The 23,425-nt window shown below is 40.7% G+C and overlaps 1 protein-coding gene across 2 annotated transcripts; it reads right to left on the reverse strand.

Moving 5' to 3' along the window:
* Window positions 1-566: 566 nt before the first annotated feature.
* Window positions 567-19,556, reverse strand: LOC126385494 (14-3-3 protein epsilon). 2 transcript variants are annotated; one of them, XM_050037247.1, is made up of 7 exons: window positions 19,345-19,556; window positions 10,778-10,977; window positions 8,813-8,919; window positions 7,323-7,529; window positions 6,335-6,471; window positions 6,014-6,065; window positions 567-1,741 (listed from the first exon to the last, which is right to left on the reverse strand). In XM_050037247.1, exons 1-6 carry the CDS (start codon window positions 19,406-19,408, stop codon window positions 6,058-6,060), a joined length of 723 nt encoding a protein of 240 aa, XP_049893204.1. In that variant the 5' UTR covers window positions 19,409-19,556; the 3' UTR covers window positions 567-1,741; window positions 6,014-6,057. The 2 variants fall into 2 exon arrangements, with proteins under 2 accessions (XP_049893204.1, XP_049893194.1); XM_050037237.1 differs by lacking the exon at window positions 6,014-6,065 and having other exon boundaries at window positions 19,345-19,555.
* Between the last annotated feature and the right edge of the window lie 3,869 nt (window positions 19,557-23,425).

The following is a 23,425-nucleotide window of genomic DNA, read 5'->3' on the forward strand; positions in this document are numbered from 1 at the left end:
TTTAGATATACTACACTTAGTTTTCATGACACCTTTACTGTCACTTTTGTATATCATACCATAGAATAACTTTTGGCATTTTTTGACATACTACACTGAATCTGTTATTTACAATATACTACACATTGACTTGATCAGTTTGTTATGCCACATTATGCTACGTTTTTGTTTTAAATGCATACTAGACCATTAGTTTGTTGTGGTATTTTTAGGCAAGAAAAATAGCCATATAAAGTTACTTAAATTATTTTTACAACATAGTATTTTATGATATGATTTTTATTCATGACTACTACTCATACTATAGTATGACTTTTTTTTTTAAAACATACTACACTGTCTGTTTTTATGGCATAATTGACTTCATGGCTTGTTTTCTGACACACTGTAGTGTCTTTTTTCAGATGGCTTTTGTTTGACTATGACCTTTTAAAATCAATTTCAAATGACATACTCTCAGACACAAGTAGGACTCTTTCCTCTGCTGCTGGCCTGCACTGCCCTCTAGTGATTAAAAATCAGATTAAAAATATTTACATGAAAAGACGACATCTCACACACGTTAATTTAACATTTTTCAATCTGAAGTTTAATGTTAATTCCATGCTGTGTTTCAGTAAGAATACAGATGGTACTTGTGGCTCCGGTGAGAATATCCAGTAGTACAAATCAGATTCACGTTACACATACCGAACAGAAGGAAGAGAGGAAATGAGAGGAGTAGGAAAGAGACAGAATTGAGACAAGGAAACCTGAAAGAGTCAGGGGAGTAAGGATACAGCAGGCCTCTATTTCCCAAACTTTTTTTTTTATACGGTGCCAATGCAAAACTGCATTATATTACAATCAAGAGTGTTGAGCATTCCCCTCCCACGCACACACATACGCACATTTTGTCTGCTAAAAAGCCATTACCCAACTATCTGCCATTAGCAAAAGCGCTACAGCCTCGCAGCACAATACTTGGTCCGAGAGTGGACAAGAATAGAGGTCAGAGTGATGCTAGGAGAAGGGGGGACATTCTGCCCTTTGTCATTAAAAAAAAGACCTATTGATGTGTTGAAAGAGCAGGTTTGGTAACCACAAAGTAAAGAGGGCACTTAGTTCTTCCTAAACGCTTTCACACATCCCTTTTAAGTCTTCCATCACCACTTTATTTCCTCAATTTGCGAACTGAAATGTTTCAAAACTGACTGACTGACAGAAGCATGGACGATAAATTGTTCATAAACACACAAATACAGGAAAAAGTTGAACAGCAAAGTATCGTCTTTAAATAAACTCTTGCATATGTGTGTTACAAATACAGGCAAGCGAACTTGGCAACAGATGATACAGCAAAGTAAAGCAAAATAAAAACCGTAAAAGAGGACATGAACCTTAAAGGGTACAGGCTTGCAAAATTAGTCATTAAAAAATAAGGTAAAACTCCTGGGAAGTGGAAATGGAGACCCGAGCGGGCCCTGAGGGGGGACTGGGACATGACATGCATATGAGGAGAAAGGGTGAGACGGATGGGCAGAAATGGAGGGAAAGGTAGAGAAAGAGTGTGGGCTGCAGTATAAACCCAGTTGAAAACTGTGGCTGGGGACAAAAGCTAGTGCTGGGAGGAGAGAAACAAGGGAGGAGGAGGAGGAGGAGGAGGAAGAAGAAGAAGAAGAAGAGGGCTTGTCTTGTGTTGTTCAGTCTCACTGGGTCTCTTCCTCCGCATCTTGCAGTGCTTCTTTGTTCTGTTCTTCACCTGAGATAACGACAAGAACATAACACAATGTTATCTCTGCACACTCAATTAGACGTTTTCAAAAGGTAACTAAATGTGGCCGTGATGATGAACACATCAGCCTGGAGATGCTTGGCTGCGCTGTGTGTGTGTGTGTGCGTGTGTGTGTGTTCCTTAAAATTGCCTCATTTTATTTGCTTGACTCCTGCGTTTTTTTAAATCCATGATAAAACATGCTTTTAGCCAAGTTTAAGTGGTTGAAATCATCTTTTTTGTTTAAAAATGTGCCTGCAACCAATGATTATTTTCATTATTGATTCGTCTGCTAATTGTTTTCTGGATAAATTAATTGTTTTGTTTATAAAATGTCAAAAAATTGTGGGGAAGAAATGAATATGCCATTTTCAAATTTCTTGTTTTGTCAGATCCACTGAAAAACATTAAAGATCCAGTGAAAACAGCAGCGCCTCGTCATTCTGAAGCTTCCACTAGACAAAGTTTTGCATTTTAAATGAGAAAATAACTGATTTATTGATTATCCAAACTGACTAATTGTTTTAACCTTGAATTATTTGTGTCCACAACATGCAATTTGTGTTTTAGAAACTAGTAATTTCACTAAGGTCTGTGAGTTTGTGGCATTTCATACAACATCCTGATCCCAACCCTGTTTTTCAGTGCTGTGTTTGGTAAACTACAAAATGAAGTGTACTCAGAATCAGTCACAGTGATAGTTACTCGGGGCAAAAAGGAGGAAAATGCAGACAATCAAATGCATCAATTTCTTGTTTATCAACTGCCAAAATAATCATGTGTCAACATTGCTAAAAAGTTCACAGCTTAAGTATTATACTTTGCCCACAGAGTGACCATTTGTGTATCAATGACTTACTGCAGGTTACGTTGAATTTGTGAATAAAGCTTTGTTTGTCTCAGATAGCTCCATGTTGAACGGAGAATCCAAAAAGGCAAACATGGTTCATGAATTTAAGTAAACGAAGGACTGCGTTTAACCACTGCAAAACTATATGAAAATATGTTTACAAACATTCACACAACTCGCGCAGTATGATCCAAATCTCATTTATCCAGTCTTATTCACTCAAATGTTATGTTTAAAACATATCCGCTTACAAGTAGCGTAAGCCACTCTCCACGCAAAAGTTGTGATTTATACAAAGACTTGATGGGAGAAACTTGGACTCGTGGTTACAAACATGCTGGAGACAGGAAACTGGCAACGCAGATGGTGAGGTGGAACCTGATTGTAGAAACTGTTTTTTGGCGCTTGCCTGGCTTTTGTCCGTACGCAGATTTTTAGTATGGATCCTACGCAATGTTTTTATATGGAAAATGAAGTCTAGCCTATTTTTTTTTTAGCATTTTTGCCTGTGTTAAAAAGATTTTCTGCATTCATGCACTAATTTTGGTGGAGTAGGGGTGTTGGGCTGTACTGCACGAGTTGTGTGAGAGTTTGTAAATGGATGTTTTGATATAGTTTTCTCTGTTGTTTAACGCAGTCCCCCTTTACTTCAGTTAATAAAGAATGTTTGCCTTTTTTGGATTCTCCGTTCACTGTGGAGTAGGGAATCTATCTTCCCTATGCAGCTCCTTTATTCAGAGAGCAAAGGAGCTGCAGTTAGAGAAAGATCTGAGTTGTTATTTGATGATTTCTGCTTATTTCAAGGAGTTAAATTCAAATTATGACGAGTTAACATCACTGAAAGAAGACCTTTCTTTTAGAGATGATTGGGATCAGCTCAGAAATGTGTTGATCAGTGATCAGTCGGTCATGCAACAAATAAAACCCACATTCACAAGTAAACAACTGATTGTGTCACCATGCAGGCCAGTGAGCAACAGTTAGTTCACAGTGTCTTCAAAACAAGCTGTGGTCAGATGTACTAAGGGGGTAAAATGCCTTGTGAACCTGTACAACTGGTTGCTTAGAAAGGTTACCATAGAGACAGCACAGCCATCCGTGTAATGAAGAATTAAGAGGCACAAATAACAAAGGCTGGAGAATCCATCATGATTAAAATAGAAACCGTAACAGTGCTCATTAGCGCCACAGCTAACTGGGATGTGAGAAAGCCACAGGAGATGGAGCAGCGGCCTCACATGCTGTTTCTGCAGTTTGTCTGTTATATCACACTTCAACAAGCTGCGTTCACAGGTTTCCAAACTCTGCCTCATCCAGGCAGGATCTGCTCCAACGCCCCAGCGGGGTGTGTTCAGTGATACTGACGTGCGATGGTGAAGGAGCAGGGTGTCCGCAAGTTATTTTAGTCTATAGTTAAAGGCTGGAATCACACTCTTTTTCCATCGTGGTGGAGAAGTGAAGCCATGTTTCTGCTCGTGTTTCTCAAAGGGAAAATGTTTTACACGGAAATTAAGTCAAACCTGATCTTTCAGGTTCTGTTCCCGAGTAATAAAACCTTATTAAAATCACACTGATGTGGAGCTAAAGCTTAATGCCTAAAAATACCTTTAAAAAGGTAAAATCATACTGAAATAAAGCAAATACAGAGTTGTAAGATGCTGACTTTATTGTGACTGTAATTCAGTTAAATTCTCATTAATTGACAAGAAAAACAATGTTTGTTTTTTTAAAGATTATTTTTTCGGCCGTTTTGCCTTTAATGGACAGGACAGTGTGAGAAATGGGGGAGAGAGAGGGAGAGAGAGAGAGAGAGAGAGAGAGAGAGAGAGAGAGAGAGAGAGAGAGAGAGAGAGAGGGGGGACAACATGCAGCAAAGGGTTGCAAGCCGGAGTTGAACTCACAACCACTGCAGCGAGGCATCGCCTCTATACATGGGGCGCCGGCACTATCCACTACGCTCCCGACGCCGCCGGAATATATTTTTTTGCGCTGAACAAGATTTTGTTCCACATCACTTACAACGGAAGCAACAGTCTGCACAACCTGTTTTTATGGAAACCTGTCCTAGATATTAATTAAGTCTAGGGATGTCATGATAAGCGACATCCCTAGACTTGTTGAAAAGAAAAGTTTTCCTGAGGCCAATGTATTTTTTTTTTACTTCTCTGCGATGGGAGTGCTGCAGATTGACACTATGCTACAAACGCCGCAAACATTGCAACGAGGCGCTGAGTGTCTGAGCACTGCATATTTGCTGTTTTGTTTTGTTTTTTCTCTCTTCTGGTTGCCGAGAGCTGGAAAATGTTCATCTCTGTGTAAAATATTGCACTCATCACAAGCCCCTTTTACACTGCCAGAATTTTCGACAAATGTTTGGCCGTTTTGCCGGCAAGCTGCGAGCGTTTAGATACACAGAGGTGGAATGGCGAGTTGATTCGAGGTGCCCAATTTTCCGCCTCGAAGGGTAGTCATATTGGCTGAACCTTATTGGTTTAAAAAGAACGAGGCGGCCTTCCGCAACGGGAGGGGCTGTTGATGACGCAGCACGTGCTAGCCACTGGCGGTGGATAAACAGGAAACAGCTGATTTTACCGCACTCCCCGATTTTGTTTTTATACTGCCAATGCTGAAAAAGACTGATTGGGCTTTTTTGCAAATTTGCACAATTCCTGTTTAAAAAGGGCTACTGTCACTTTTTATCCAGCACATCCAATCACAGTGGAGAAGGGGCGGGACAAATAGCCCACCATGAAGACCAACTGTCACATCTTACATGTACACATGCTGAACAACAACAACGGAGCAGAAATGTTAATATACTGTAGGCTATAAATTAATATACACTTCCTCACCCACTGTATCTCATGAACCCACACAGATTAGTGCTTTGAGTTTGAGGCGGATTATCAGGGATTAATAATAAAAGTGAAATCAAATTAAATGTTCTTAATCAAGGTGTATATGTTTAAGTGCATGGGATTTATTGTTCTGTTTTGTAGCAAACTGGGTATTGAAAGAGAAGCTCGTAGAGTGGAGTAGCAGCTAACAGGGAAGTGAAGGACCTCCACTCTCTATTTGACAGTATTTTAATGCATAATTTAGACTTTTACTGACTTGCGGACACCCTGAAGACACTAAAACACACAGTGCACGCACACAGCTAATCAGTTCCTCTCGTGCACAAAAGTGTGGAGAACAGGTGAAAAAGACAAGAATCAGCAACTGCAGCTCTGTAATCCCTCAGAGTTGTGGGCAAACAGGGCAGGAGAGGCTATCGTCTCCTTTGACCCCAAAAACACTCAACAAGGCTGGACTTTGTAAATGTGAGCAAGTTAGTGATGGATGTCGCGGTGGCGAGACAGAAGAGCTTGAGGTGAGAAAGCCAAAGACAGTCAGGAGGAATGACTTACAAAATACACTTCTATAATGGAAGAGTGAAGGAAGAGGGCTGTCCTTAAGAATCTAGAGAAGAACGAGGGAGAGATGAGAAGTTAGAGCAGTGTGTGAGTACTGAGCCTGAGACAGAGAGGAGGGAGAGGGCGTCTGGCTTTAGAGAAACCACTCCTATCAGGGGAAAGGTTAGAGAAGGAGGAATTAGGTAGGTCACAGTTTTCTAGATGTGGTATCAGCCTGAGAGCTTATAGACACAAGGCAGTCAACGGCTTTAAAATACAAGACCTAAAAAACTAACCATAGCTAGTTTCCTAAAAAGAAGGTAAAGACTTTCTCACCATCTCCCTGAACGTCTGAGGTCCATAGTGTCAAGTTGTCACGTAGCAACTGCATGATAAGTGTTGAGTCCTTATAGCTTTCCTCGCTCAGCGTATCCAGTTCTGCAATGGCATTGTCAAACGCGTCCTTCGCCAACCTGTCGGCAGAAAGGTTACAAGACAACACAGTTAAACACAGAACAGTAAACAGGTGGATATAATTGCATGTATGAAAAGGGATCTGCTGGTGACAAAGCACCGTGTTCCTGAGAATCACAAACACTGTCTGACAGCTGGAACACACAGTTTCTTTTCATGTGGGATTTTGAGCAACAGCAGAAAGGAAGAGTTGTTGAAATGTCGATTTAATTTACTCTGACACACGGGATTCGTGGATTTTTGGCCTCCACAGGGCAGAAAAGCTTCCAAACAAGAAGTTTCAGTCCAGCAGATAAATCCACTGTGTCTTGTTTGTTCACTTTTTAGATGCTTGACTCTGTCCGCCTGCCACTGGATGACTTCTTCTGTCTGCTGTTTGTTGTTGGGGGAATAATGCACAGCGGCTTTATCAGAGCTTTGTTGCTTAAAATGGCTGCCAGCAGGCGTTCATGACAGTAAAGGTTCTGGCACCTTGAGCCTTTTTTTTACGTCAAACACGATAGTTTACTTCTGATGATACGATACATTCAACAAGCCAGGTCCAATGCAACACTTTACCTCTATGATATTAACAAACCTGGGATGCCAAACACCCTGAAGAAATCCCAAATTCTACAAAAAATGTGCAGGAAAGTAAGGCTGTGCAATTAATCATCTGGTGATCTTGATTACGATTTTGAGGTCAAACGATTTCAGTTTGTGTGGGTGGGTGGTGCCGATCAGGAGGCGGCACGATAGAGTGACTGGCTGTGTCCCTGCCCATTTTCACATTCCAGGGAGGAGGCACTTCAGGTTAAAGTCTTGGGTTTAGTTACTCCTTAAACAGACAACACAAAATGATGACACTTACTTGCAAGCACGGTCTGGCGAGTTGAGGATTTCATAATAGAAAACTGAAAAGTTAAGGGCCAATCCCAGACGAATGGGGTGCGTTGGAGCGAGTTCGATCAAGGCGATGTCGCTAGCAGCTTTGTACGCAACCAAACTGTTCTCTGCTGCCTCCTTCCTGTCGTTGCCCGTAGCAAACTCTGCCAGGTACCTGTGGTAATCTCCCTTCCTGAGCAGAGGGAACAATGCAGTCAGACACATATCTGCTTTCACACATGTGCATTAACAGAGACCAGAGCACTGGCAACAAACATCAAGTGAACAACTTTTAAAGACCTAACAGCATCTACAGCCTACATAGAACAGAGCCAAGTGAATAAAGAACCTTGCTGTGGTTAATAAAGTGCAGTGCAAAGACTTCTGCTGCCTTAATGGAGAGTTGCAGTTTCTGAACAGCGAGCCAGCATTTCACTCCTGCAGACTGAAGCTAATGACTGAGCTCAGTCGTCATTCAGAGTTTGCACTTCATGTGATCAGGTGGCTTCAGTTAGAATGCAGTGCAGAAAATGGAGGGTAAAACATTCTCACGTAATGATGTTTAATCTATTCTAAAGTTAAATTCATTTATTTATTTTACATGATGTTTTTATGGCTTTACACTGTGTGGCTGAGATTCATTTTCCAATAGGACTGTGAGCCTCGAAATGCATCTCAGCTCTGACAGGCATATTTAAAGGCCACCACCCCTAAACACCACGGACCGTTTCATGGAATATCTTTACATGGTACTGAGATGGAATATTCATCATTAAGGATAGGCATTTTAAACAATTGCCATATTCACGTACTTGCATTAAATTGTTATTGAGTACTGCAAAAACACACAGGTGAATATGCGGGTGGAGCTAAGGGTTCGCCTTCCTTCCTGCCATGCACAGACTGTAGAGATGAGCTGTGATACACAAGTTTAAAGTCCAGTTCAGACCAAAGACTCACGACAAGGTGAAACCGTTTTAGAACGTAGCAGAGAAAAGTTGCAGCGGTGTGAACTGGCCAGTTTTTAGAACGTTGTTGAACGGGCCATTGCAAGTAGTTGCTCGTTTCATCTCATCTCATGTGAATCTTTAGTCTGAACTGGGCTTAACGTTTCAAAGCACTGCGCATTCATTTAGTTTATTTTGTCGAAATACTTCCAAACATCACTCTGATGCCTTTACGTCATTCTGCCTGTAACATTAGTGACGTCTGACTGAAAACAAACATCTGCAGCTGCGCAGATCTATTATTTTTGCTACATGGATCGGTGCAGATATTCATAAACAGTGGTTACGTCACTTCATATATTGAACGATTGCTGGCGTTCAAAACGAGTATTTACTCATGCCCATCCCTGTTGACAATCATTCAAATCAAGTGCAAAAAAGATGTTTTTGACATTCTGTAAAGTACTTTTGAAAATCTGTACACATAAGACATGATAACACAACACTCACACATTTATAACATACATACATTTTGTAGTAGAAAACCTTAGACTCTCCCGTGGTTGCGGCTAAGATGAGGTGCTTGTCCAGTACATCCAGAATGTCGTTGCAGATTGATTTCAGCTCTTTCTCGACCTGAGGACCAAAATGCAGAAACACTGCTGTCATGAGTCTGTGTAGTTGCACAAAACCTGACAGGTGCTGGATCAACACTACCTTTAATACTTCCTTTTTTACTTAGAAGGAAAACTCTGCTCCTCAAAGTTAAAATTCAATGTCAAATAAACTCAGATTTGATATTTAAAATTGTAAATTAATTAACGAGTTATGACTGGCAGAAACTCATTTAAAAACATCAGCGTTCTCTCGTTTTTTATTTCAAAGTACAAAATCCTGTCTCTCGCCACACCAACAATAGTCAGAATGGGCAGAGACACAGAGGGCAGCTTTTGGGGCCGTCCCAGAGGAAGCATTTGTCAAAGAGAAGCCGACAGTGTGACTCAGCTCCAGGGTCACTGGCAGACAACTAAATCTGACATTTTTAACATCACTATACGGCAGCATGTCCTTGTGAATAAAACAGCTCTTCCTTTTGATATTGCCTTTCCTGCTACAAGTTAGCAGGGAGTTATACTGTAACATACCTGAGGTGGACGGGGTAACTGGAGATGAACTACAAGCTATGCGGTCGAAAGCGGTGCATTTCTCCGCCTGTATGTGATGCACTTTCACTAGAAGTTTCAGAAGATTGCTTGTGTTTCTGCCCCCACATGCTAAGGAGCTGTTGAACTTGTGGCAAGGAGCAGTGTCGGCATCAACTCTTGTGAAGTGTAACCATACCGCCATTGTCACTGAGAGCAGGGCCTCTGTGTGTGTGTGTGAGACACAGAGCGGCAGAGCTGACCCCGCCCCACACAGAGAGCTCTCCTCTGGACTGGATAGCAAAAATGCATCAGTGACGAATGTCTTAATCTTGCTGCAAATTAGAAACAGAACTGGGAAGATACAAACTGTACAGGCTTACATTTGTGTGAACTAAATGAACAAGAAATATATCGTCTGAATTTCTCCAATACCAACAGCACAACCGTTAATGTCAGAGCTTGTCAATACTACGGTCTCCCAGTGCCTGTTTAATACCTGGTTTCAGTGTCCATGCTGTGCTGCACTGCACTCAGTGGTGCCACCAGTGACTCGGAGTTTCTTTGCAGCAGAAATGAAGAAAGGGTGATCTAAAGTTGATTCATGATTGCTGCCGACCTCATTATTTCACTCAGACAGGTATTGTTGGGATGTGAAATCTCAACATTTCCTCTCAGGGTGGAGAGGTCAATGGAGGAGAGCTTAAAGAGTCCTGCCAAAAGGGTAAAGCATATCTGGCAACTTGGCTACTAGATATGGTAATTAGATTATCTGAGAGTGCACCAGCTACACTTATCTCCATGACATAAAGTGGGTGGCAACTTAAAGTCCTACTTAAGGGTTTGTATTTTCATTATTGTGTCCAATTCAGGACTTTGTGAGTATTACAAGCCAGAGATGTTTACTCTATAAACTAATGGAAGAGAATCTGTGACTACAACAGGGTAAACAGTGACTACTTTCCCTCCAAAGCTAACTGAAACCAAGTCAGTATGTTGCAGAAAGATTCACAGAAGGCTGTTAATGCTTTGTTGGGATCTGTTGCAGACATCAGCACAGACGGATTGCAGCTGTGTGGTGTGATTTGTTTCACCAATACTTCTGCCTGGCAAGTGCAGAATAGGCTGAAAATGGACGACTGCCATTTAAAGTTCTCGAGTTCTCAACAACAAAAGAAGGAATAAACATTGTTTGGCTCTACAGTGATTGAAGACTGTCTTCAATTTAAAAAAAAACATGTCAAAATGTTGGATAAGCGTTTCAATTTTCATGATTGAAACCTTGAAGCTTAGAAGTTTGCAACAGCTGAAAGTAACCAGTTGGTAAATTTCGGTTTGCAACAGTGTCTGACCGTTTTCCTGTATTCCCGGATCATCTTTAGTTTGTCTTCTCCGCCTTTGTTTTCTTCTTTCTGTTCCAGGCTGCTAATTATCCTCCAGGAAGCTCTTCTAGCACCGATCACGTTCTTATATGCTACTGACAGCAGGTTCCTCTCCTCCACCGTGAGCTCCACGTCCATACTGGCCACTTTCTTCATCGACTCTACCATTTCTGAAAGGCAGAGGGAGACAAATGACATAAGGCGTGGGCTTCTCGAATCCCTCTGCACAAACAGTAGCAACAACATGAATATTGTGTGAGAACAAATGTTACAAAGCACCCGAGTATGGATGTGATTCTGAACGTCTCCCCCACAAAAAATACTGGGGGTTTGTCTGGTCAGGATTGTTTACTGGTTCCTATAAAGTCCTTGCAAATAGAGCCTAACCAATACACTGCTATGTCTGATATTATGAGCCTTTTTAGCTTATCGCAGATACTTTGTATTTTACATTTGTCAGTACACATGGTGATATGTGCCCGAGTTGGCTGAGCTTTCCTATGGCAGCCCAGTACTGTTAAATGGTGTATTGACCTAACATTAGGCTATGCAGTGGATGTCAGCCCGTGCAATCAAATCTACTGAGCCTTCTGACTGGTGACACCATTCTCCACCTTTGACCTAATGTACCTTTCGACTAGTCACCTGCATGTTTAATACAAATAATATAATATAAAATACAAAAGCGTACTAATGAACCTTCATTAATATAGGCCTATATTTTATCTACAAGTGCACGTCACACACTGAGCGAGCCGCCTGTTAATGACGCTGTGGGCTAATGGGCATGTAGCTACTTCCATGTTTCAGATGATACGTCATGTTTGTAGTCGACCAATGAAGATGAGTTTACATATCACCTTGGGTTCGTCCTTCACCTTCTCAAAATGATCCCACACTTTGGATTTCCTGCCCGACATGTTATTAACTAGCCTGTGGAATAACTGCAGGTACCAGCCCTGGAAATTAACCTGACTCCTGTCTGACTGCTGAGCGTGGACACTTCCTGTGTCTGTCCTTTCAAATTAAATTCCCATGCGGTACAGTCATATAGGTTTTGATTTATTTTTATACGGTGGAGCTCCTGATAGAGTTTCAGATTTGTTCTTGTTTTTTTTTTTCTGGGACTAAGTGACCAATGACACCTTGCTGACTAATGACCTTTTTGATCTAACGTTTGGTCAGCTATTGGGGGGCAGCCCCACTACCTTTAGATCCTACTGTAGCTCAAGCAAAGAGATACTCGAAGGCTCGACGAGGCCTTATATCTACATTGTATCTGCTTAGGCTTAAATATTGGGATTGGTCCCATCTTGAAAGGGAGTTTTCCCCACCTATGTCTCAAACACTATCTAAATGTTGCAAAGGTGACTGTAATGTGTCAAAATATGCAGCAATGCACCAACAAAGACAAGTCAAGCCAGGAAACATGGATATTAACAATGATGGATTAAAATACAAATATAACATCAGCTCTGCAAATGAGCAATGCACTGAACATATTTGTTAGACTCAGAGATAACATACAATGTTTTTTGGTGAGTCATATTAAATGTAAACACAACTTTTGTTGGATTTCACAGAAAGGACGAGGAAGACAGTATCTTGGCAGATAACTCCCATCCTCTCTCGAACCAGATCAAGCTCTTGAGCTGCGGGAGGCGCTGTAGAGTCCCTCTGGCAAATTAAATGTATTTAAGAGGTCCTTCATCCCAGGTGCCACCAGTATACTTAAGATGACTGTTGAGTTTTTAAACTATGGACAGACAATAAGCTGATCTAATGTGTTCAGTGTTTTGTAATGACTTTGTACACTTGTTTTACCATTTGTCTGGATTTTACAATGTTGTGTTTTGTGTCTGGTGACACAAAGTTCCACCCCTGGTGGACAATGAAGATATACTATATTCTATTCATTTATTCTATATTTAAAAAAAAACAGCACGGGGCGCCTTTAAAGGAGCAGTGCATAAGATTTTAGGAGATTAAGTGGCATCTAGTGGTGAGGATTGTAGATTGCAAACAGCTGAAACTTTTACGTACTGTTCAGGGAGCCAAACTATCTACAGAGGTCACTTTAAATCAAACGTACCAGGTGATTTAACCTAGCTATCTCCTGTAGACGACAGCCCGCTCCCTAGGTAGATATAAAAAGCTCATTCTAATGTAACAGAAACACCTGTCTTATATATCCCTCTAAATCCTACAATCTGGACCTTTGAGCTACGTGTTTCGGTTATAAAATGAATATTGGCCAACATACTGTTACTGGATAGTGAACAACTTTTTCTTTAGTTTTGGTTTTTACTGCAGCTTATTAGATTTAAAATGAAACAATGACTATGATGTTTAAGTCCTGACCTGCAGATTTTAAGGGTGTTTACATTCATATTAAGTAATCATTTTTCATTGGAGCTAGTCTTATAAAACTGCTGACAGTGTATTCTGTGGATTATGCAGAGCAACACTGACACCTTGTCTGGGAAGAAATGCTGCTGTTGAATTTTAAAAGTAATTTTTTTTAATGTCTGAACACCGAAACCCCCAATATACCATTCATATCTATTGCAATGGATGTAGGCAGATATCTCAGAGGCATTAATCTAAAATCCAGCAAACGAAAGCAAAAAACTATCTGCATGGCTCAATATCACTGGAGGGGAAAGTGAGTATTTAAAACCGTCTCCTCCATTATAATTATTGGCATTTTGAGGTACACAATCTGATTTTCTTAATTGAAGACGCACACATCCTCCTGCCATTAACAGTTAAAACCACAGTGCAGAGCCCTGAAAGGTTTCTGTCATCCTCAGTACTTTATTAATGGAGAGCCTGGGACACTGCCCAAGTACAAACTCTTCTAATGCAGAGATTCTCCACCTATGGACACCTATGATGGGATACAGGGAACACAGCCAGGACAATGAAGCCGAGGGCTGAGCTCGACCAAATGTGATGTCTTCTACATCTCACATCCTCAAGGTGATTCAGTAGTATGTGTGAAAAACATCAATATAGAATCCGGGGGTGAAATGGCAATGAAAACAATTTGACACTTCGCTCTGAAGGAGCTACTAATTAGCACAACAAGCTGTTTCCCTGGGGATTAACAAAAAACAGACACAACATGGGGCCTCTGATGAGTAAAAAGAAGCCGTTCAAGGAGAAGGAACATAAACATCCAAATCAACTGAAATGGTTCAGTGATTGTCGGTAATACATTAGAGGTCATTTCTGAATAAACCTGAGAGTCTATGAAACATTATACTGTTATGCTGAATGTGAAAATGCAACAACGCCTTCTGTAGGATGTTGTCTCATTAAGTAGCATCATGTTGGGTATGCTAATGATTAAAAAAAACAGTGATTAAAACAAAACTGTGGCTCGAGCTGCAGAAGAGTCACACCTCCCATGCTCCCCCGGAGGTTAGAGCAGTGTGCCAATCACTCGGCTTTTAACTTCACAGACAGGGTGTTATCTGTCGAAGCCAATAGCAGGGTTCAACGCAGCATGCTGGCGAAACCCGATACACGATGGTTTGGAGCCAGGAGGAGCACTATGCTGCTTTGATCACTTTACCCTCCAGCCCGGCCTGCACTCAAACACACTCAATGACCTCTCTGTGCTTTTTAAAAGCATTTTCGCAGCATTACAAGCTCCACAGATCTATTGAACCGATCACAATCACTGCTCAACCCCTGGCTGACACAAACCGGGCTTCAATAACTTTTCTTTGGACACCAACTCCTGTAGATGCCATGAAACAAAATTGAAGTCAGTCTGCAAAACTGTGCTTTGTGCAGTCTGTATAATAAAAAGCAGCCCTCTTAAACATATCACACATATCAAATGAGCACCAGCAACTGTTATATATAATTTTTAATTGCTGCAAAACTAAGACGATATTGGTGGCACTTTAAAGATGACATATTTCCCCTCTGGTGCATGCACAACCTGCAAGGTTTCCTAAGCACAAAAAGCAGCGTTACATGCAACAACAGTCTGTATTCAGACATCTGTTCTTTTTATTCTTGATTTTTGGGGCTGTTTGATGTAAGGAGGGGTCATGTAATGTGAGTGGCAGCAAGACTTGGGTGCTTTGTCTACATTTGAGGACAGAGAAGCAAAGACTGCAATGTCACTGCTACTTGGAAAGAAAACAACAGTATTTTCTCTTTACTCATGGGCCAAAATGTGTCCGCTGCATTGTGACATTTTTTTGATAGCTGGCTTTTTAACTGGGTTTTTTGTGCAAAATGAAAATGCACATACAAACATGGATGGCTATGTACCTACTGATAACTGAGTTACTTTCCAGCTGCATCACTGTGGACCCAATGTCCACTAACAACATCAAAAATAACACAAATTCAAACAGCTTGTGCTTCGGCGACCTCTTCTCTGTCTCCCTCTCTGTCTCCAACCAAAGAAAGACAAGCGTCCCTAAAAATAGCACCCAGCCGCTTGTTTTCTATTTATATGGTTATTAACCAATACAATGCATTACAAATGTTGTTCTCACTGCAGAGACACAAGTCTTAAAATACATTTAAAAATAGAGCAGATGCATGTAGAAACCAGAGCACACACACATCTGGTGGACACTGACACACTAAGAAGCAGCTGCAGCACAGCTGTAATACAGACATGTCCTGTGGACACTAGGTGTAAGACCTGTATGGCTTCATAGCTGCTTCAAGAATTTTGAAAATGCAACTACACTGACTTCCTAAACTTTATGCAGACAGGTGGAGAACTCTGAGAACTGAAAGTCTGGGATGGACAGATTAACGTTTTAAAACTGCCAGTGCCGCTACACGTCACAATGAATGGGGAGAGGCCGCAGAGCAAATGGAAAGCAGTCACTGTGGTTAAGTATCATATGTTGGACTGACTCTCCAGGTAGTGTACAGCCTCTCTAAAGCTGACAAAGGTTATAGGTTTTCAGATAATGTGGGCAGACAGGCTACACTGCCCAGGGAGCATACTGACTGTTAGTGCGGGAATGATTAGTCAATCAGCTGATCATCAGAGAATGATAATTACAACTGTTTATTCGTTTCAGTATATTGTTATGTAAAAATATAAAGCAGCGCTTGGAGTTCAAATGACTTTCACTAAGAGACAGATAGCTTTGATATTAAAGCTTGGCTTCATGCAATTTTCACACCTAAAGATATTGTTCTCCAGGACTCCACCAGCTGCCTACTTGTGTACATGTTTGATGTGTATCATGGGCATAAAGCAATGCAGAACAACGTGTGTTCAGTGTCTTCCAGGGTCATGTTCGTCAATGAAAGACGTGCTGCTGTGAGCAGCTATACGCATCCACCCCTCCATAATACAACTTATCAATTCTGATGATTAAAGATGTTAAAATGCATGTATTGACCATTGATCCTCTATCACAAAAGCAAGGCAGGAAGTCTTTGACAATATTCAAACAGCAACTCACACCAGGCGCAAATAAGACATACATATACTCCCTGCTGTTACTGAAATGTTTGATTATTGATATGGTGTGGTGTCTGGTGTTATTTAATCTATTTTTTCCATTTTACAGAAGAAAACGGTAGTAAGTCTGTACTTTTCCTGGAAAATATAATTCAACTAATTTATTATGGTGGCAAAGGAACAGAACATGCTAAAGCATAATGATCCAGAGCCCAGTTGCCATGGTTTTGTTTAAGATTTGTACTGACTGAACAGCTAAACCAACTATACTGTAAACTGTATTTACTAACTAACTCCAAGACAATAAATGGCAAAGAAAAGCTGGCTCACTATGAACTTATGGCCAAAGTTGTTGTTCAGTGAGCAATCACAATCAGGGTTGGGCAATAAAACAATAATGTTAATTATTGTGTTAAAATTTTCCACAATGGAGATGTAACAAATGTTGAATAAAACTTCCATATTATGAATTACCCACAAGTTATTTTTGTTATGACTGTATTGACCAGTGCAGCGCTACCCCAAGACTGAATTCTCCACATAACGTTAGCTGCAGTAGCAGCGGAGTTAACTCATCTAATGATAATGGTGAGTCAGCAAGTTAACGTGACTGACTGACTGGCTACTTCATTAGAAGGATTCGACATAACATGACTGAACATGAATATGTGAATATGATTTCTGTCTGACTCACATCAGATTTCTTTCAGATTATAATCAGCAATGAATGATCCCATGCTCCTTCACAACGTCATAAGAGTCCGTCTTTTCTTATTGATTTGATTGAGAAACGGCAGAAATTAAATACTGTGCGTTAAAAGCTTGAGTTTTGTTTGTTTTTTTTGGTGTATGTGCCAGGCGAGCAACCCCACTGGAATGAATAGGCGCCATCTTGGCATGCAGTACCTAGTTATTATTAATATTTATGATTTTACCACTTATGGTTTCCTCATCTCAAAGTCAGTGGGGTTTTTTTTGGAATGAGTGTTTGATAAGATACCTGAAAAAAGGTCTCTGGTTAACACAAGCTTAAGAGATTTTCACGTTTTGTTCTATGCTATAAAATACGTCAGTTTGTCATGTCAACCCCTGCTAAATGACTAATTCCAATATCATGATTGAATCCATTTGGTCAGATAGCATTGGAGTCTAAAAGAGCTGCGAGATTACATCATTTTCTCCCCAGTGAAGTTAGCAGAGTGCTTAACAAGAAGTCAGCCGCTTGGACTCGGTCATGGTCAGTAAGTCTCTCGTGTGCCTGATCTATGGGCCCAATTAAGGAACCATGATAATATCAGCAAGTCATTGTATTGGCCAATATTGGTTTTAAAATGAAATACTGGAATCGGCCAACATGCTGATAATATCAGTACATAATTAGTACCAAGAGAATAATGATATATTAAAGTTGAACTTATTTGCTAAAGAAAAGTTTGTTGGAAGTTGTTTGTAATTTTCAACCTGCAAGTTTTTCATACTGCAAATTATTTGTTGACCAGCGAGTAGTTTTTGAACGTTAATGGCGTTCAGTAATGTAACCATAGTTCTTTGCAGTTCTCTCCTGCAACCAGATTGAATGCTGTTGGATTGGTTCAAACTAGGGATGCACAATAATATTGGCATGTCATCAGTATCAGCCGATATGGGCTTTAAAATTAACAATCGGAAACAACCGACATGCTATTTCTTAATTTGCACAATGAACGAATATCACATACATTTAAGTATTGTATTTCATGTCTCCATCGGCTGGGTTGATCTTATATAATAAACATTTGAGGAGCTACAACAGTGTGCAGACTTCACCCCTTTTTAACAAAAAAAAAAAAAAAGTCTGTTTGCTTGTTGGTCCTGCACCTGTAATATCTTGGATGTGCGTGCTCTACCCCACTTTGTGTCCATCGGCTGGTGGGCCATCACGATAAGAGATTGCATGCATAATATGATGTTACTTCCACTGAAGAAGAGACTTGCTGATCAGTTAAGGTAGGCAGGAAAAGGGTGAATTTATATATATCTGTTATTGGTCTGATGAGTTGTTACATATCACCATATTGGATATCAGCAAAAAATCCAATGGCGTGCATCCCTACCCACTGCCTACGCTATATCCAAGTCTCTTTACACATCCATGGGGAACCAGTGTGATGCTAACTTCCGTGTCAGCCTGCAGAAAAAGTAACTGCCTCTGCCCCACCTCCTCCTGTACACTACTGGTGCTACACCAATCAATCAGTACACCCATGCCACCATGGTCACACACAATGACTCCTGGCCTCACTGAAGTAGCAGACACAATGTCAGCCTGGTTACCACCAACACAAAGCTAATTTCACATGTTGTAGTTTATAACTTAAATAGTCTTGTTTACTTGTCTACGTTTTTTTTCCTACTGCAACACAAATTCAGACCTTACAGGGGTTGTTAAAGAGTAGGGTCAGTCTTAAATTTGGCTTGCACCCAACACCATATGGAGACATTAAATATGTTTTAAGCGATTCTTTGGCTGTGACTGATTTGTCAGGCTCAATAACACTTGGTGGGGGCGGTCAGCTAGCATGAACTGTGGCACAATTTTCGGATGCATTTGTCTCCTGGAGCTGCTCCTTGTTGAGTCAGATGGATCCTGACTGAGCCAACAGTTAGTACTGAATCAGGAGGGGCGACAGTCACGTTTGATGGGGTGTGGACGTTTTGCTGTGTTACTGAATGGAGTTTGGCGTGACGCGTGTCGGGGCTGAAGAAAGGCTAACGTTAGCTAGCTAGTTAGCAATGTAGTTAGCTAACTGACGCTAGCTTAGCTCACCGGCTAAAGTAAGCTAAATGTTAACCAGACGCCAGGCCACGCGACAAAGTACGCTTTTCGCCACGCCAAATGTTTCCTCTCCATGAACCAGGAATCATTAACTTAAACGTTTACTGATTCATTCGGCTGGAGAAATCTCCGCCATTTTGTCTCTCACTCAGCAAATCCATGTGAACTGCTTTACCTGCGTCTCCAAGCCCCCTGCGCAGGGAGACTGAGGGAGGGGGAAGAGGGGCCAGGCGCTGTGCAAAGACCGTTATTTATGCGGCGTCTTACCGTCATATCTCTCCGCTTGCTCGGCGAGTTTTGCCTGGTATACTAAGTTCTCTCTGTCCGCCATGGTGCTCGGGTGTTGGGGCTGCTCGTGGCGTCCCAGAGGAAAGGGAGGATTATCGGCTGCTCGGCGATGCCTGGTGGTGGATCAGCAACAGCACGGTCGCTCCGCTGAACTGAGGACCCACCGGTAGCACTGACATAAAGATGGCGACGCTACTCCATCCGGGAAACCCACGCAGCCGTCTTGAGCTACGCCTACACCCTCATGCCAAGTCCCGAAATAAACCACTCTCCCAGATTACTTCAACAAACTCCATTCAAACAACCGCAAACCCGGTGTGAAGCGACTTTAAATGAAGTTAACATTTATATGATTCTGCTGGTTTTATGAAAATGCAGCAACTATTAAATTCGGCATAAATATAAATAACAAATTAGCATTTATTTGGACATTTTGACTTATTATTGACTCCAATCCACTATTTTTGAACTGCACCTAGTAAGGGACTGTTCATTACTTACGAGGGGGAGGGGTGGTGCAACAAGGGGGAGGCTTGTCACTTGGGAAGGATTTGTTTTTTGTGGGAAAATGGAGGGATATACAACTTTTTTACTTAGTTATTTTTTAAAATATGATCTGAGCTCTGCAACCCGCCCACAGATTTGAAAGGAATGTTTTTACTAACTCTAAAAACCTCACATTTTACATTATTGAATTTTGAAATCTGGGACAGTTTTTGCACACATTATGCATGACAAACACTTCACGGTATTGCAGAAAAAAAGACCACCACTGTAAAGGAGACCGTCTGTAAGGGTGCTTTCAGAGCTAGAGTTGTCTTGCTTTGGTCTGAATCAGGGACTAACTTTATTACAAAGCTGAGTTGGTTCGTGTTCTCACGGCAGCATTTACAAGCGGACCAGATCAAATGCCTTGTGTGAGAAAGCTGCTCTTGATTGGTCAGAATTTCCATGTGGGAAAAATCCAGGAAGTAAAGCAAACGTTGAAGAAGAGTACACTTGCAAGATAAATGTGACACTTTCTAATGTCACAATGGAGGGACAACTACGCAGGTTGATTTTAGCGCTGCTCATCGTGGACTATATTGCTGTCATTGTTCATTTTAGTCAAACCATACAGTTTGAAAACGAGGCGCGGCTCCAACTAGAAAACAATGTTTTGATGCATTGGATGTGCTGAATGTGCATATTAAGGCAGTACAGGAGGAGGTGCACATTAATAATCCTCCAGGACTGTAACATGCTCATGTTTAACCCAAACAATGTGTCATGTGACTGCAGTTGGTTCAGATCCAGGTCGGAACACGTTCTCACCACAAACGAACCGCACCAGAATTCGTTTGTAACCGAACTGAGACCACCTCTTCAAGAAGGTGTCAGTCCAGTTGTTTTGGTGCACACCCGAGTGTGATTGCTGTGTTGACACCTGCCCAAACGAACCACACTGAGGGGACGAATGAACTTGAGTTCAGATGCAAAGAATAGAGTTCATTAAAGCCTTGTGTCCCACTGGGGATGAAGAGGAGTAAGTAAGTAATACAGAGACAGCCAAAACTGACAATCTGGTATATTTTTATTGACTAGGTATATTAACACATTACATGCTACAGAAAATAAAAAAATAAAATAAAAAAAGACGTAAATTTTAACTTCAAATAATGTATTTTCATAACACTTTGACACACTGTACAATCTTTTTTTAAAAAAAAAAAAAATAAATCCTATTTTTGCTTGTTCCGGTCCTCTTCAGAGTCAGGGCACAAAATGGCACAAAAACAAAAAATGGCAAGAAAAGTAGTTTAACATTATTTGGCATGATGAGACCTGATGCAATTCTTCTTGAGCTGTAGAGGAGATAAGGTGCACGTTGTAGGATCATCAGTGGTATCTTCTTAAAATAAAAAAAAATTTAAAGTATTAATTGGTCTTTGACAAACTGCTGTGGCACAGCTGTAATGCCATGACTATGAAATGAGAATTTTCTCCCAAAGGCAACAATCAGTGAGAGCTCAGTGTCGTGCATCTGAATGTAATACCCGATGAACACTTTGCATAAAGGCATTACAACAAAAATTAAAAAACACAAGTGACACGACAGAATGGAAAGACCAGTCTGTGAAACACAAACACTCCTTACAACCACCGAAACATTTCTTTTATATCCAATTGATGTCAAAAATAACCTCCTGAGACCCCGTGTCCTCATATGTGGACATCACATTTTTGGTTTCCTGCACTTTATACTTCATTCTACTTAACTTAGACCTGTTGTCCTCGTTCGTGGACACTTGTTTGTGCCATCTAGTCGTAGTAAGAGTACAATACACTAATCCATGTAATAACAAGATGGCAGCCGTCTCTGCCAAGTCAGTCTGCACCCGATCCTAACACAAAAGCGAACAAGGTTCTAAATCTGATCACATTTTAGGGTTGAAACTTGTTTATTTATGATTAATAATGTTTATAGGTTGATATGGCAACACATTTGATCAATTTTCGCAACAGAAATAAGCTAAGACGCTGTTAATTAGGAAGTACTCATTTGAAGACATTGGGACATTATTATCCTTGACAATGTTTAGTTTTTTAAACTCATCAGGTCCTACTGATCCCAAATAGCTAGGAGAAATTAAAAATGCATACCACACAAACGTTCAGGTCTCAGGAAGATATGCCAGAGGTAACCAGACTTGACAAATGAAATTGCATTTTGTATTTTCAGTTTAGATTGTGTAAGCTTGTCATTACAAATCATACAATAGATGATTTTAAATTCCTAAAACAACATGTGACAGGATGCCGTGTTTTGGGATACACTGATCTCACCACATTTTTTAAAACATTCTGCTTCCCCTAAATCACTAACATGCTGAAATTGCATCAGTTATGTAGTGTTCATTGGTCTCTTGTGTACCCATGCAAGCTCTCCACAGGCTCTCTGTAGAGGTGAATAATGGAGTTGCACACAGCTGACTTTTTATCAGCACATTAACCACTGGATGTTCTTGATTTGATATTTTTGCTGAGCTCAAAAATGTAACCTTAAAGAAACGTGGAATATGGGGCTTCAGAGCTATTGCATGTGTTTTATTAAATGACCCATAGATGTGGCTCAAAAAACTTAATAAACATATTGTGGTAGTAAAAACATGGCAGCATACAAAAAATATGTTTTTTAAATTTAAGTCTCAATAACAAGAAATGGAGGGAAATCTTCACAATTTATTAACACATTGTAAACCCAGACTACATTTCAGGATATCTGGGGTCAGATGCATAAACATTCTGTGATGGAGAAACTGTGTGTTCATACAAATGCAGATGTCTGCACTCAGAGATAGTGTAAAATTATACGCTGGTTCACAGGCCTGATTTTAACTCCCAGTTAGATATACTTCCATTTTCTCCATCAGTCTGAAGACATGGTGACGAAGAGCAGCAAAATAACCAAAAACCAGTTGGGTTTTTAAAAAGTTGTTCAACAATATACAACTGGGGCAACTTGCAGCACACGGAATCAGGGTTCCCACAATTTCACAAACACAATTTCAAAAGTTTTCCATTACTTTTTTTCCTTTTCAAGGACCCATAATATTTTTTTGACAAACTTGCTTGGCGTTCTTGAAACATATCCGATTCAAACTCTAAACAAAGATAGTTTCAGCTAGGGAGACGTGACGCGGGGAGAAAATGAAGAAATGTACGTGACGGTTAATGAAACTGTTAAATAGACGCACATTAGAGCAACATTACCTCGACAGCTACAGAAAATAAATTGAGAAAAACCTGGAGCCACGCTCTTAAAAGCTGGCACAAAAAAGGCACAAGAGTACCCGACCTCATGTTTTCCAGGCGGTTAAAGACACACGATGTGTACGGCTCCTAATTTCCAGGGCTGGTACCTGTGGTTATTCCACAGGCTAGTTAATAACATGTCGGGCAGGAAATCCAAAGTGTGGGATCATTTTGAGAAGGTGAAGGACGAACCCAAGGTGATATGTAAACTCATCTTCATTGGTCGACTACAAACATGACGTATCATCTGAAACATGGAAGTAGC

This window comes from Epinephelus moara, chromosome 3, assembly GCF_006386435.1.
Source record: "Epinephelus moara isolate mb chromosome 3, YSFRI_EMoa_1.0, whole genome shotgun sequence".
Lineage (NCBI taxonomy): Eukaryota > Metazoa > Chordata > Actinopteri > Perciformes > Serranidae > Epinephelus > Epinephelus moara.